Below are 16,978 nucleotides of genomic sequence, written 5' to 3' on the forward strand. Positions count from 1 at the left end.
CCTTAGACACGTCAAGTGTTCTTTCTCCTATCTGTTCACTCCGCGCCCCTCCCATATCCATGGCAGATGGATAAGGTTCCATTGACAGTGATCTATGAGCGTACATTATAAATCGAAGCAATGACGCAATCACTGTTACGTCATCAATTCTGACTCGTGCTTAGGGATCCAGAGTTCAAGATGGCTACAAAATGTTGCGACTCATTGTTTTTGTTAATTTCCCAAAACCAAGAATTTATCATAGACGGATTGCATAAGGTACACAATGACCAAAATAAGAGTTATATATCAAACATTCGCGTCTCCTCATATTCTAAGACAAAAGGTCTACAGTAGAATGGAATGGAATATAGAATTTAGGCCAAAGGCCAAGCGCTGGGACCTATGAGGTCATTCAGCACTGAAAGGGAAACTGTAGAGTATAAAGGTTTGAAAGGTGTAACAGGAGGAAAACCTCGCACTTGCACTACGAAACAGTTGTTAGAAGAGGGTGGAGAGCAAGATGGAAGATAGACAATACGAACGGCGGTACAGTAAAAGAAATCAGAGGGGTTGCAGCGAGGGGCCGAAGGAACGCTGCAAATAACCTTAAAATAATGCCTAGAGTGCATCGCGTTGGGTGTACTGACGGCACTACTCTCACACGGGGGCAAGATCTATGCAGAGCTAAAAACTGAGGAGCAAAGTTAGAGATTCTACATACTGCGAATTAACAATAAAACATGAAATTTCCGAAGATCACGACAAACACAAATATTCATTACAAGAACACCCAGCGCCTTCGAATCAGACTGTCAAACATACATGACACTGTCAAATTCTTCAATTATGCAGGGAACACCTGGTAATCCACTGGGAAATATATGCACGCACAAATGAAGTACTCGACACGGACAATGTCTGATATTTTCACGTGTCTGATTATAAATTTCGATTGTACAGACGCGATGTTAATCATATGACCGTTTTCTTTTTGCTATAGACTATAGCGTTATGAGAAACGTCAATTTCTCGTGATAGCAATGCTGGTATATGTAATAAGTACGACGTACAGAGAGTTACTGAATTTTCTTTGGCTCCGGACGCGTGCGAAAATAAACACGGAAATCTTGAACAATAACCAAGAAATACTGCAAATTCTTCAGATGGTTGCAAGTTCTAAGAATGTAAAGGCAATCTGTTAATACGTAAAGGGAAGATTATCACCAGTAATAAACACAGATAAGACGGCGTAACAACAGAAATATATACTCCTCCACCTGCTTTAACATTGTGCTTTCGTTACAGAGAGGAAGAATGTCACTCGGAGCTAAAAACAGCAGGAAAACTATTTCCCCCACATGTGTTCATTAGCATTCCCTTACGGGTATATTTAATTGTACACAAGACCATGTCCTGTAGGCTCTTCAAATGCATGTACCGAATGCGTCTTAATTTCACCTACTGATTAATTAATAGCATGACTGCATTAAAATGTTGTGGCTTAAAATGAGAAATAAAACAGTGCTCCAAATAAATAAAATATCTAACAGAAAATAAACAAACACAACCTGAGACAAATGCGCAGGAACTGACCAAGAATCACATACGAAAGATTTTTTTGTCTACTCTTGGCTTACTGATCAGAACTCGCAATTATCTACCAAGTGCTTCGGCGAGGGAACTGCGTTTCCTTCTATGCATCTCCTTTTACATACATTCTTTTCATTGAAGAATGTCAATACATGCAAATCGCAACTTCATTTATAGACCTGAGGACAGCCTCACGCTGAAGTATGTAAAATGATCCGTTTTCCTGATTTTCTCTTGCTATCTCGTCTGAAGCTCTCTTCAACCAGCTATTAGACTAGAATATCGGCTAGCTTGAAAATACGGCACAATACTGTTTCTGAGAAGTTACTCCAAAGTACAAACCATGGTTCGACCATGATTGCTTTCAAGCAGGTGCAGGAAGGACACGAGGAATCTCTTGTTCATGCCGTGGATGCCATAAAAGCTGCAAAACGCGTTAATTGCGAGGAGAAATTTGGAAAGAAAATTTTTTCAAATATACCCCCTCACTTCAATTCCCTCCTGCAGTGCAGCACGAATACACGGGAAAAAATCGTACACATTTTCTGAAATTCTAAATTTTTTACGTAAGGAAGTCATTTCCACCCGAGTGATCCTAGAAGTATTCTGTTCTATAATTTTCAATCAAAAGTGTGGTTTAAAAACTCCATGGTATATCTTACTTCACTGAGATAATTCAGAATTGTCCGGAACCTTTGCGATTTTTTCTGCTTACTGGGATTTCCGCGCATCTTTCAAAGAACAAGGTCTCATAAGACCATGACAGTAATTGGTCATATTTTTTCAGGATTTTTGTGGAATCTCTCTGTGTAACTCTTGAGTTTTGAGGCTTTTTCGCGTGTTCTGATGCAGAGTCTGCTGATACAGCTACAAATTACATCTAACCACGCTACTTCTGATGGAGTCCAGGTTCCAGTATGTTTTCACCCGTCTGTCATTGTTTCTCAGCTGCATTCTTCTTGAAGTAACTTCTGACTTATGCATCACATAACTGTGCTGAAGATAACTCTCTCGCACAACCCTCTTTGCTCTTCAAACAAAATTCTGCAAAGCCTGAAGAGGCAGGCGAAATTTGGTGAAGCCGATAGCTAATATTAATCAAGGTATTATTTGAAAAGACTTGAAATCTCTTTTTTTTTCTAGGATTTTTGCATTAAGTTCTTTTTTACAAGGATTCTTAACAGTAACCAATGAAGGACATTTTCATTGAAAACAACCGGACAGGTGATTTTAGAGGCTGGCATTTTTTATTTTATAGCAGATTTTCCATTTCCAGGCGGATCTTGTCACACCTTGCTTAGAAACTGCCTTTCCATGAACTAAAAATAATGACCCTATTACTCCACTACAATCTTCCGTCTATTAACCTGAACGCAACATTTGATAATGTATGACTGAGTCACCAATAAGACATCGCAAGCTTAAAAACTGATACCAATGCTAAAGCTTTAGATGACTTACTAACTTATTATTTGGCACATAAAAATTTCAGATCGGGTAAAGGAATCACTTGTAAGCATGAAAAAGAATTTTTATAGTGATAACTATAAATAAACACTCATAATTAATACTGAAAAGAAATACCCTCAATACGATAACTAGTCTAGAAAAAAAGTCATAAAAAAAAAATAAAAATAAACAGGCACTTCCCCGTGAATTAACTCTCGAAATGATTATTCAAAAGATGCTGCCGAAAAACTAATACTGATGAACTAATACGGCCAATGGGAGAATTCGCACGAACCAATGGGAAAAAAACAATAACAGTCTCTTAACTAGACTGATGCATGATCAAATATTTAGTGTAGCATACGACCCGCCCTTCACAATGCCGACCGTTCACCAGCTTAAACATGTACTGTATACCTTTGAAGACCAGGCAGAAATGCTTGATTATCAATATAAATCTATAGACTAGTCACGCACCAATTTGTTAGCTTCTCAACTGCATCTTCAAGGTTCTCACTTGTATTCCTTTCCGAAAAACTTGTTTTATTGACCATTCTTTCACTGCTGCACTTCCTTTCAGTCATCAGCTCTCTCTCTCTCTCTCTCTCTCTCTCATCGTGGATCTCAGTCGAGTGGTAATTGTTCTAACAGGATGAAAGCCATTATCTCATCCACTCGGATCAGGAGCGAGCGAAATCACCCACTTCTTTAAGGTCCAAAGTCCGCCCTGGATGGATGGCTAGCTCGTCCCTACGAGCAGTATGCCTTAAGTCCCGCACGCTGAATTCTTTCCACGTCTATGATAAGCATTTCATAAAGATATCTCTTTCCTTCTTTTCTTCTGGTTTCTTTTGGTTGTTGCATTTAGTGTCACAGGTCCCATTTTTACTCAAATACGCGATGTTACCCATCTGCATCAAATACTTCAACACATTCCGTTTTAATCCACCTTTCCCTTTCCGATCGATCACAGAGTTTTATCTTAAGTCAGACCCAGATTTTCTATCTCCTTTTCCTTTTCCGTTCTCCAGGGGTCTCTCTTATTACCTATCAACAATGCTCTATCAAGTCTATCAAGCTGTTCCTTTGTTATTCCATTACCTCCCATCAGCTTCAGATACCTTCACATGCACAGCTCTGCTTGAGTCCTCTTTCTCACACTTCTTGCCTTTTCTCCTTGTTTGGATGCGTCGTATACTGCATCCTCTGGGCTTCCTCTGGTTGCTTGTTTGTTTGGGGGCGCCAAGTATCAGACAAAAGATAAATCCTTAATTTACACGCAAGCTTTTAGCTTCATACGTCGACAAAGGAAATATTTTACATTGTTTATAAAACATTTCAACTCGATTCTGTGACTACTTCTGGAGATGCATGACAACATTCTTTTAATTTGATGATTTTTTCTTATTGAGATTTAAATGCCAAGATTCTATGATTTATTAATGAAAGCTGATAATTATTTAAAACGAATATAAATGCAACCGTTAAGATCTACGAGATTTAAAATCAATCTTAATACTTCATGAAAAAGATATTTAAGGCCAAAGAAGCAAAACACTTTTCAGAACAAATTTTTTACGAGTTCAGAATTCTGACAACTGCCGAAAGGGGTCGGTTATTCAATGATGTTCTGTCGTTTTACTCGAAATGAGATATCCTTGTGCATTACTTGAAAAGAATACTGAGAATTCGGTCTTACATGCAATCCGCTGTCGTCCCATCATTCTCTTGCAGATGATCTTGTTCTTCACAAATCATCACTTCACTCACAGTCCTCTTCTGAAGGTCGTTCTTTGTCTCGCAATGTCTCATGTGTTGCTATTCCACAGATCAGAACGGTATGTGAAAGAACCACATGAAACTTGGTTAGTTTCCCTGCTTCCCAAAAACAACTTCCTTCCTTCCTTCTGACAGATCTTCCTGCCTTCCTAATAATTCGATCATTTTTAAAACGGAGCCTTCAAATCTATCACCAGTTTTTGGCTTGTAAGTGAACAGTACTAAGTCTTGAAAGATGATGCAATAGGCCTGACTTAAACTCGCTCTCTAGGTCTCATGTTCCCTGTTTTTTAATAGAACAGAATAGAATGCACAGAATTTAGGCCAAAGGCCAAGCGCTGGGACTTATGAGGTCATTCAGCGCTGAAAGGGAACTTGACAATATAGAAGGTCTGAAAGATGTAACAGCAGGAAAACCTCGCAGTTGCACTTTGAAACAATTGTTAGAGAGGGTGGAAGGTCAGATGGAAGGAAGAGATCATGAACAGAAGTGCAGTAAAAGGAATGAAAGAGGTTGCCGCTAGGGGCCGAAGGGAAGCTGCAAAGACCCTTAAGTAATGCCTACAGTGTATCACGTGAGGTGCACTGACGGCACTAACCCCCCCCCCCAACTTACGGGGCCCCTGTTCTTTAAGCAGAATCTTCCAATTAATAAGGAACATATCCGTTTTGAATATAAAACTGTACTGACTAAGATTTACATCAACGTCATGCCACTCTGACCGCAAGTCATGCCACTTCATACCACTACATATTCCACAGATATGTGGGGGTCATTGTAAGTAAACTCGAGAATCTCTTGAAACTGAATAGTACCGAAGTCATTCATTTCTGAAACAAATATCTTCCAACTTTAACTTGACTATTTTGCCGAGTCATCAATCAGTATTTTTTTTAGCTTATTTTTGTGTGTGTGTGTGTGTGTGTGTGTGAGTGTACGCGTGTGTATTTTGTTCATCGTACGCTTGTTTTCCTTTTGGAATGGACAGTGCCCGAAGGGTACAACATTCTGGGTTTCACAACAAGTTTTCAGGGATGTGGTTGCTGGCCCCACGCCATTTTTCTTGACCCAAACAGGGACCTAGCTTAAAATTTAACGTGTGAGAATGGATTGTCTGAATCCCGCCATCTCGTCCGGAAATCCAACATACACACATTATATATATATATATATATATATATATATATATATATATATATATATATATATATATATACATATATGTGTGCGTGTGTCCATATATTTCATAATTATTATTATTACCATGGCTATTCAAGATAAATCACTCAGATACTGAATCACGAGAAAACGACAATCAAATACAAACGATCTGTTTTTATGTAACAAGCCAAAACGTTGTGATTTTGCCAAGCAAGGGCCTAGTGGATAAAACTAAAACAGGAGAAGTAGCAGAAATAAAAGAATGAAGACAAAGAAAGGATCAGTAATCGAAACGAACAAAATAAACACACAGGAAAGCCTGGCCAAGTCCAACCTCGAGCAAGGATAGACTAGAAGTCTCGAAAGAAATGTGTTCTTGCTTGAGCTCGTCAAGTGTCAGAGGAGTCATGCGTGAATGTCACTCCTGACATCCAACACTCACTTAACACCTACTGAAACGAGGCGGGAGGGAGAGAGAGAAAGGGAGAAAGAGAGAAAAAAAACACACACACAAATGACGAATGCGAAGGCAATCTTGTCCTACACTAGCGCTAACCAGCAGTATGTAATGAGGCAAGGATTAATTGCCAGCAGATGGGTCGTTTTTTTTTTTTTACTTGAAGTCTCCCCACCCGCCCCCCCAACTCGTTCGGTATGTTAATTTGGCTCTGATTATTCGCACTCTGGGTTCTCCTGTTTCCTCCCTTGGAAGGTTTCTGGTTTACAAATACTTTCTCATTCTTTGGTACTAAGTTAAGTATATCTTAGTTTAACCAGACCACTGAGCTGATTAACAGCTCTCCTAGGGCTGGCCTGAAGGATTAGACTTATTTTACGTGGCTAAGAAAACCGCTGATTACCTGCAACAGGACCTACAGCTTATTGTGGAATCCGAACCACATTATAGCGAGAAATGAATTTCTATCACCAGAAATAAATTCCTCTAATTCTTCATTAGCCGCTCGGAGACTCGAACTCGGGCCTAGCGAGTGCTAGGCGACAACTCTACCGACTCGCACAACGAGGAACTATTCTTTGGTACTAAAAGGTAGCAGACATACTGAACGTGTAATGTCAATTTACTACATTCTACTTTACTATTAAGAAAGAAATAAGGGCTATTTTTTTCGCCAAGCGCCTGAAACAAAGTGTTAGCATGCTTTTTATAAGCGTAACTCAAATGATACACAATGCATCAGAAATCTAGACTAAAACCAAAGATGGAATTCTCTACTCTCCTTCGGTAAAACACAATGGGAAAATATCACTGGGATCCCGTTTCGCGGGGATAAGTATGATTTAGACAAATACACTTAAGTCTAAATGTATGTCTGTTATCAAAACCACATGCTATCTTCATTAAATGCCACATAAAACCGATGCAAATCACTCCCAAGAAATCATTCTCCTTTAGATGTAATTTGACTTCGGTTATTTGTGGGTATTCACGAGAACTCCTGAAGTAAGCACTGCTTTGCCCCACACATACATGCATACACAGATACATACATATATACATACATACAAACATACATACATACATATATATATATATATATATATATATATATATATATATATATATATATATATATATATAAATTCCTTCCATTGCGTGCAAATATCTTAGCACGTATATGCTCATGGTTACATAAAAGTTAACATCACATTGCATGAAACTTCCTTCGCAATGTCTATTTGTCAAAAACTCTTCAAAATTACTGGTTCTTCCACCAAAATTTTCTCACTTAATTAACGTTCCCATAATTTTATTCACTCATCCGCAGGTACTACATACGCGTTTCATACACAGAAAAGCACGTATGCGGCAAACACTGAACACTGAATTTAAATTTAAATTCTTAGTATTAGAAATTTCCACGAATCAACATAGGTCTAGTTCCAAAGCATGGTCTAATACTCTACTTCTTTTCGTTTCAGAACCGAGTGAAGGCGCAGCACCTCATCACGAATGAACTGCTAATCACCTCACTCCAACCAACCCTTCGTTCGCACGTCACATGGGACCACAACACACATGATCTGAAAGAACGAGCAAGATCAAATTCGTAGATTGTTCAGTTCTGCTCTATCCCCTCAATATAGGCTATATCAATCACAGCTATAATAATTACTGACGACAAATAATCAAAACTAAAGTATAAAATCTTTTTCGAAAAGAATCCTCAACTTAGCACTGTCTTGCATATAGGCCTAAGCCTGATAGAACCGTAAGGGAAAATTCTACCTCGCCAATAATAAACACATCACATATACCTTTGTATAATTGTAGTCTAGGCCACCAGGTGGCTCTGCCTAGTACCACTACCAATACTACCGTAACTTCCCTTTGAAGGACTTTCGCCCTTTCACCCCTCAAACATCACCATAACTACAGACGAGGAGACCTCGCAACCTCCTTTAATCAACATGGAAGGAGACGAGAAGAACAAGACCAAAGCCGTAGGAGGCGGTGACGGAGGAGGAGGTGGTGGCGGCGGCGGTGGCGGCGGCATGGAGATGACCCAGTACGGGCTCAACGGAACGTCACCTCAGACGCCAAACGACGCAGCTCAAATTGCCGCCGACCTGGAGGAGACGGCTCTCAGAGGAACCTGGAGCAACCATCTGGACTTCCTTCTTTCGCTCGTCGGTAATGCTATCGGAATAGGGAACGTCTGGAGGTTCCCCTACCTCTGCTACAAGAATGGTGGAGGTAAGTTTGCACACACTTCACCTTTTAGCTACTAGAGTTATCGATTACAAATGCACCAGCATGCTGTTTCATTATTATTATTATTATTATTATTATTATTATTATTATTATTATTATTATTATTATTATTTAGCAGATGAACCCTATTCATAAGGAACACGCCCACAAGGGCCATTAACTTGAAATTCAAACTTCCAAAGAATATGGTGTTGTTCATTAGAAATTTATTAGCTAACGCGTGCATGTATTATGAATGACCGCTGTGCGATGGACTCATTTGTGTTGGCTCGTAAACTTATTCTTTGAGTGTGACTTTACTTTTGCAATAATACCCTATTATTCTTTAAAAGGAAAACGGATAATCCCAGATTGAGAGAGCTCTTGGATGCTCTTGCCTTGGGATATTTCACCAAACACAGTGCCATAGTGTAGATGGGGAATGTTGTCATGGACCAGAATCCTTAAACGAAGTACTTCAGTCGGTTTCAATAACATATTTGAATACTTTTATATACGAAGAAACATCACACTCATATACAAATCATAAATATGTCGATTTTTATTGATAAGATATAACAATATGAGCATACGAAAGCCGAGCTTGTATTAAATAGTCCACTCGGTTTAGTCACAAACGAGCGATGGACTTTCTATAATTAAGTTTTATCTTTTTAGTACAGCCCACACTATGCGTAAGACCTATACTCACATACTGCTCAAATCACAAGAATTTCTTATCGTTCAAACCATATTCTATATTATATTCCATTGCATGTATTTAAAAAGAACTTTATTATAACCAAAGTTATATCCACGTCCACGAAATGGAAAAGTAACCTTTAATGATGCTGATGGCTAGAACTCGAAGCAAGGACAAGCGAACTTTCGGCCTATGCTAATGATTTACCAGATATTTTATATACTGGTCTTCTTTGAAGCACACACAATCATTCCAAGTCAGTGAAATTACTTTTTATTATGACCTGTATTTGTTCATTGTAAGGCTCGTTACAATGCCTAACAATGATGAAAAAAAAATATGTATGTCTAGACTCTAGGCTAGCCTCTTACGCCATTTATATGTCATCAACACTCTCAAGTCATTTGGCAAAATAGTCCAGTTAGTGCCCTGTCACTAAGCTATTATAATGATTAGCATACTCAAGAAAAAAAAATTTATAAATATGCAAAGTATTCTGATAAGAAAACCACGACACCACTGCCGTCATACCCTGTATTGACTGAAATTCCGCCTTCTCATCCAATATTTCAATGGCCATTTCGAATATTAACCTACTCATGTAATATACATGCAAAAAATTATTAAAATACCTTTTATTCGCCAGATGTCTTTTTATTTACCTAAAATGAGATACAAAAAAATTTTTTTATTTAAAGCCTATTTTTCATTTGACTTTAGAAAACTGATTGTTATGAGCTCGTCATTCGTGTGCTTGTACTGTTAGTGTAATATCGATGAAAATCGACATGTTTATAGTCAAAATGAGGTGTGAGGTTTCTTTGTATATACTGTATAAGCATTCAGATACATTAATGAAGAAATAGTTTGCCTTTTTATCACAGCAGGCCTATGATATCGTTAACATTGATTTAAGCCAATCGCGAGCTAGTAATGCGCATCGCCACATCTACCTAAAACCTACGTCAGTGAGTGGACAAATGGAATGAAACAGACTATAATAGAAAAGCAATAAGAGTTTGCCAAAAATTTGAAAGTCTTAGTGAAGACGAGCATGCTCTTTTACTGAGAGGCTAGACTGAAGACCTCCACAAGAAGACACCTCCTGAACTGTGAAGCGGCAGAAAAATAAGTTGATGAGGAAACCACCTGAAAGGACACTGAAACATTACTTGTTTTATTTCTCATAAAGCCGAATAAAGATGTCATCTTCATAGACAGAACTGAAGAACACCATTTCACGTAAGCTTGCGATGAGACCTGGGTATGAAAGGAAATTACAACTTTTTCTCAACTGTATTCTTTTGATCTTTTATCGCAACAGGTTAAAAGCAAAAAATAAATGAGACTTAAAATCCTGTGATTCAACTAAATCAGATACCAGAGAATACTGAGAGTCAGGATGTGATCCCATAATTTCAAAAATTTCCTTTTAATCATAGAGAAATGAAAGATGAAAAGGAGAAACTATTGCCTAAGCAGGCAAATACGGATGAATCAAAATTCATGACACGGGCAATGCTGTCAAAATCACTACTGCTAAAGACAGACACTTTTGTCTCAAATTTAATGAATTTGCAGGTGCCTGTCCCCGACAAAAAAAATGATGACATATTAGGTAAACAAACAACACGCTGTTAACACGAAAAGTGTATCCCGTTTTTCATGAACTTTAAATGTTTGCGAAAAACACTTATGAATCTCCGTTAAATTATACACTCAAGTGGTAAAATTATTTAAAGAATTGCACAGATTCCGCTTCTGCATGCTACTTGCCATCAAATATCACCAAGACATTATTACTGAAGTTTCAGCTTCTATTCATTTCTATCATTAAGACAGCAATCGTCATCAACCTAGTCTAAAGGAATGATTGGTTGATCGATTCAGTAAAAATGGAGTCACAACACCTATAAACCTCAACATAGAATTACGCTTTATGCCATGAATTGAGAACGCGGATGCAAATTTTTCAAGATACACTTTAAATCAAACACTTAAAGAATACTTCCATACTAAATCCACAAAATTGTACATATACATGAAAGACAGTTGTAAAAAACAAAAATGTAAAAAGTCCTTTGAAAAAACCAGATTCCTCGACGGACGCAAACTACCACTTGACTTCAATACATCCTTTCCGAGAACTCTGTCTGGCCAATTCAGAGACGGCAAAGAGCAGTTTCATATTTACTTAGTACATCACTAAGAGCGCCGCGAGATAGATGATCTGGTAATTTACGCAAATTTCTTCCTACATTCAACAAGCCTCCCCTAAGCAAACAGCCAAGCCTGCCTGACTCTCTTCTTTATGCTCGGGATGGTACCCCTCAAGGGCAAAGGAATCTTTCTGGGCACGTTGTTTGTTGCCATGTACCTAAATGAGCAATTTGAACAATCCGTACCCCAGCTACCCTTTAGAATGCTTGGCAGTCGGTTCCAAAGGAATTAACAGCATGATGATAATCAATTATCGGGGTAAATTTCTCGAGGATCAATATGTTTGTTAGTTCTGCCAAGATGTAGAGAGTATCTGGAGTGATACCGTGTCCTGATAGAAATTCATTTCTCGGTATAATGTGGTTCGGATTCCACAATAAGCTGTAGGTCCAGTTGCTAGATAACCAATTGGTTCTTAGCCACGTAAAATAAGTCTAATCGTTCGGGCCAGCCATAGGAGAGCTGTTAACCAGCTTAGTGGTCTGGTTAAACTAAGGTATACTTAACTTTTTTTTTATACCGTGTATACATAGCATTTCCTCACAAATACCCACGTATCCGAAGAAACAGCGTGTATATGGTACAGGCAGATAGCGAAACCAGTCATTTCACGAACTGCCTGAAATTTAAGGCAGATAGCGAAATGCACTTAAGGGCATTTGACCCCCAGAGGCTAGTACTAAACACGGCGAAACAGCGTAGTTGAGTCACTGTTTCGCCGTGTTCAGTACTAGCCCTTTGGTCGGATCAAATGTCCCTAAGTGCATTTCGCTATCTGCCTGAAATTTCAGGCAGTTCAGAAATACCTGGTTTCACTATCTGCCTGTACTATTATATATATATATATATATATATATATATATATATATATATATATATATATATATATATATATATATAATTATAATTATATATATAGCATTTAAATACCCAAGAGCGACAGAATAAAACTTGACTGGTGTGATCATTTGACAAGTTCATATGAAAACTAAAAAGTTAATATACATGCAATCAATCTTTAAGAATGCATCCAAGAGAAGAAGAGATCCAGTTGGTTGTTGCAGATTATTACATGAACTATTTCCGGTCTGACCGGAAGTTATGTCTCCTCTAAACCTCTAAGGTTTCGTTTGGATTCTAAAATCTAATTCTGGTGCTCGTCAATAAAAACTCGTGCTCACGGATGTGTCCTCTCCGAGTGTGTTTTTCTGCTTGATATCAAAGAGTACTACCGTATGTATAGTAGGAATAGAATGGAATATAGAATTTAGGCCAAAAAGCGCTGGGACCTATGATGTCATTCAGAGCTGAAAAGGGACACTGACAGTAAGGTCTGAAATGTTTACAGGAGGCAAACCTCGCACTTGCACTATGAAACAACTTGCTGGAGATGGTGGAAGGTCAGATGGAAGAAAGAGGATATGAACTGAGGTATAGTAAAAGGAATGAAAGAGGTTGCAGCTAGGGCAAATATCCTTAAGTAATGCCTACAGTGCACCACCTGAGGTGCACTGACGGCACTAGCCCCCTACGGGAACCGCTGTTGTATAGTCAATGACAAGTCTAAGATCTTAATGACAACAAAACTACTTGCTGAAAAGAAAACAGAAACGGTCTAAGAATCTGGAAAGGAGTTAGCGTCCCTTCAGAGAGAGAGAGAGAGAGAGAGAGAGAGAGAGAGAGAGAGAGAGAAACTTGGAGAAACTTATGGTGCCCTACATCAAGCTGTAGGGTTTTTCGATCATCGTCCAACGCCAAGACCATTACATCACTAAATCACATCCAAAGACCACCACAAAACCGGAACCGACGTTTTTGGCTCGTCACTGAAAAAGTATTTTTTACTCACTAAGGTATTTAGAAAAGAAGTCAACTACTTTAAAATTATTTAAAGTGCTTAAGATACTGCAAAGGAATCGCTGAAAAATATGAGTGCGAATATCAAGGAGAATGAAAACAAACAAATCCAGTGAGAATATTTATGTTGTCATGGTAGTCTGTTCTGAGTGGCATTAAGAAGTTAACAAGGGTACATTCAGCGCTGCTATGAGCTTCACGGACGGTATTACCGACGCAAGTCACACTGCTTCCCATGTTTAAAATACGACGTGCTATGAATTACATCGCATTTCCTCTTGCCATCTTATATTCCAGGACGTAAAAATGGAGTTATAAAACAAATGAAATGTGGTAAAAAGGAGGAAAATGATGAGTATACTTCATAGGTAGAGAAAACATCAATAATTAGTGCCTTTTTACTCATGAAGTATATTCACAATATTTCTCCCTTGTTCGATAATAATAATAATAATAATAATAATAATAATAATAATAATAATAATAATAATAATAATACAAAACACCTTAGAACTGCTTTATAACTATACATTCATGTTTTTACCAGAATTAAGCCCTCGGAAAATTCCTCGTAGGTTTCTGTAGTTTTCAGCAGAATTACTGCTATATTTTAATCCAGGCGTATTAAAACTTAACTCGAGGTATATAGCCTAGTTAAGGAATTTAAAAACACTCTAGTGGTTTTTTTGCTGTACCAGAGTGTATTTTTTGTTAATCAGTTACATTTTGCTTTTATACGCGTGGGCGCTGCAGTGGCATTAGCTCTGAAGCTTCCGGTCTAAGATTTTGGTCTTGTGGCGTTCTCAGTTTAGATGCTCTCTTCGACTGTCAAAGTTTATTCAAGTTCAAAGTTCAAAGTCAGGAGAAGGAAAAGATTAAGAATTAAATATACCATAACAATATGGCTCCACGATGAGCAACAAGTAATAATATTCAGATGTGAAAACCCTTGAGGTATAGGCAAGGTGTTTGTTTATGGATCATAAGACGATTTATCAAGTTGACAGGTGATGTCACGTGCTTTAAGAATTGATTCTTTGCTGTGGTGCACAATTTTTTTTTTTTTTTTTAAATCCGAGGGACCGACATTGTCCTCTTCATCCAGACATAAAACAAGCCATGCAGAGTAATATAGAAACCAATTTCCCTTCGAGGGGATGGTTTCTGAGAACAAGATATCAGTCAATGGCACATTCGTCTTTCCACTGTTGAATCGAAGAGGGGCCCAGTGTACAAAATACGTCCACAGTCCCACATACACTTCATTCACACACCTACACACATGTCTTATCAGCAGTTCGTTGATCCCCATACACGTAATGAGATAGTGCATGCTTCTATCATATGCAATCGCGTTCCAGGATATTCAAGCCGGTCAACCTGGCACTACTAGGTGTCTCTCTCTCTCTCTCTCTCTCTCTCTCTCTCTCTCTCTCTCTCTCTCTCTCTCTCTCTCTCTCTTAAAATAACCACCTTAACATTTTTAACTAAACAATATTAACCTGTTTACCACAATTTCTTCCTCTTGCCTTTCATCCTCCCTTTACTGCGGTTGTGTGTGTGTGTGTGTGTGTGTGTGTGTGTGTGCGTGTGTTTGTATGGGCAATATGTGTAAATCTAATCATCTATCTAAATAAAATAAGATACTTCAACATTACGTTAAATCCTTAATTGTTTCAACTACTGTTACCACGAATGAACAAAATGGCAAATACAACAGAATTTTCTTCACTTTCGGTGGGAGCTACAAATTACTTTTGAGTGGTGCAGCTGCATGCGAAATTTTCAGTCGGAAGAGAGACAGAACGCGATACGCAGGTGATAAACATTGCCACTGACCATCTAAACAGCTGCCATGACTGAGCTATTTTCAAACCTATAAAAAAGATCGCTCTCTAAACATTTCAGTTTCTTGGAGTAGTATTTTGTTTGTCATTGTTCACGTTTTCAATCGACCGGCAGAGTAAGGATAATTTGTAGCTTAAATACCCTCACCGAGGAAATGGATGCTATTCCAGGAATATGATTTCACTTTATCCAATGAACAGTCAAAGAATGTGAACTTGACAAAGATAGTGAATTGAATTGAATATAGAATTTAGACCAAAGGCCAAGCACTGGGACTTATGAGGTCATTCAGCGCTGAAACGGAAATTGACAGTAAAAGGTTTGAAAGTTGTAACAGGAGGAAAACCTCGCAGTTGCACTGTGAATCAATTGTTAGGAGAGGGTGGAAAGTAAGACGCAAGTAAGAGAATATAAAAGGAGGTACAGTAAAACGAACAAAAGGGGTTGCAACTAAGGGCCGGAGACACGCTTCAAAGAACCTTCAGTAATGCTTACAGTACACCGCATGAGGTGCACTGACGGCACTAACCCCCTACGGCATAGACAAAGATATTTCACTTCCGCCGCTCTTATCGGCAATTCACTAACAACTCTTGACGCCTGAATTCAAATTATTTCACCCTTTTAAATTCAAGATTGAATGACAGACGAATTTTCGGTGAAACTACCTTCAACCATATCTTTTAACCTATGGTGCATCACTATACTGTGACCGGAAATAATAAGTAAAAGCCACAGTAATGCATATGAGCAACTGTATTTCCGTTTTTTTTTTTGTATTTTGGAAATACAACCGCTCATATATATGACTGTGGCTTTTCACTTAATTCCAAAATCTGTGGCAATAAGTTTCTTTAACGACCACCCCTTACTTCATCGGCAGAATTCAAGACTCATTAGAATTCTTAAATACACCAGTAGCCTCTTAGTAACTCAAGGAGCTGAATCATTTGCAACGATTTAAAGTAATAAGTACCCTAAAAATATATCACCAACTGCCACCCTACTTTTCTTCACTTCGCTGTGGATAATGACTTAATCCCAGAGAATCTGACTCTCCTACTACTGAGTCTTGATCTGATAACGAGCCACCTATTAGAATCTTGTCATTATTCTATCAAGGTAATTAAATACTACAATTCAACAATCAAATGCTTACGACTATTTAGGTTCATACACACTAAGTATATTTTTTTTATGAAACGTTTATCTGTGAATGCTGGATATTTTTGGCCCAGAAATTCTCATTTTAGCGATAATTACATTTTACACCTAATATGAATAATCGTTGATAACTGCTAAATCAACACAAGTAAAAAACAAATAATCCATAAAAATATACACAACAAATGCAATCACATACAAGAGCTGTAAAACGTGCACCACCATGTAAACCTCATTTGCAATTTACATTTTCTTCTTAGTGCAAGCATGCCTGTAACAAACACCGCTAGTATTAAAAAAAAGGTCTTGCTATTCGGATCCACTGGGAAACAATGCAAGCAATTTGTGGTGAAATCTGCTAAACAGCAACAAGTTGGCGCTTTAAGAAGAGAGCAAAAGTAACCCAAGCATAAATGAATTCATCCCAAGAATTTTAATATTGAGTTCTAAGTTATCCTACCCAACTAAAAAGTCAATATATTCATCACACCAGAAAATGAGTGCCAGTCTA

At 38.1% G+C, this 16,978-nt stretch overlaps 1 protein-coding gene across 2 annotated transcripts in view; it reads left to right on the forward strand.

The window, feature by feature from the left end:
* The window catches only part of Gat (GABA transporter), a 219,463-nt gene that overhangs the window by 153,519 nt on the left and 48,966 nt on the right, over positions 1 to 16,978 (forward strand). For both annotated transcript variants that reach the window (XM_067118351.1, XM_067118342.1), the window contains exon 2: positions 7,904 to 8,678. In XM_067118351.1, coding sequence (XP_066974452.1) covers positions 8,393 to 8,678 — 286 coding nt within the window. In that variant the 5' untranslated portion in view covers positions 7,904 to 8,392. The remainder of the gene's footprint in view (positions 1 to 7,903; positions 8,679 to 16,978) is intronic.

This window comes from Macrobrachium rosenbergii, chromosome 2 (genome assembly GCF_040412425.1).
Source record: "Macrobrachium rosenbergii isolate ZJJX-2024 chromosome 2, ASM4041242v1, whole genome shotgun sequence".
In the NCBI taxonomy this organism is placed as follows: domain Eukaryota; kingdom Metazoa; phylum Arthropoda; class Malacostraca; order Decapoda; family Palaemonidae; genus Macrobrachium; species Macrobrachium rosenbergii.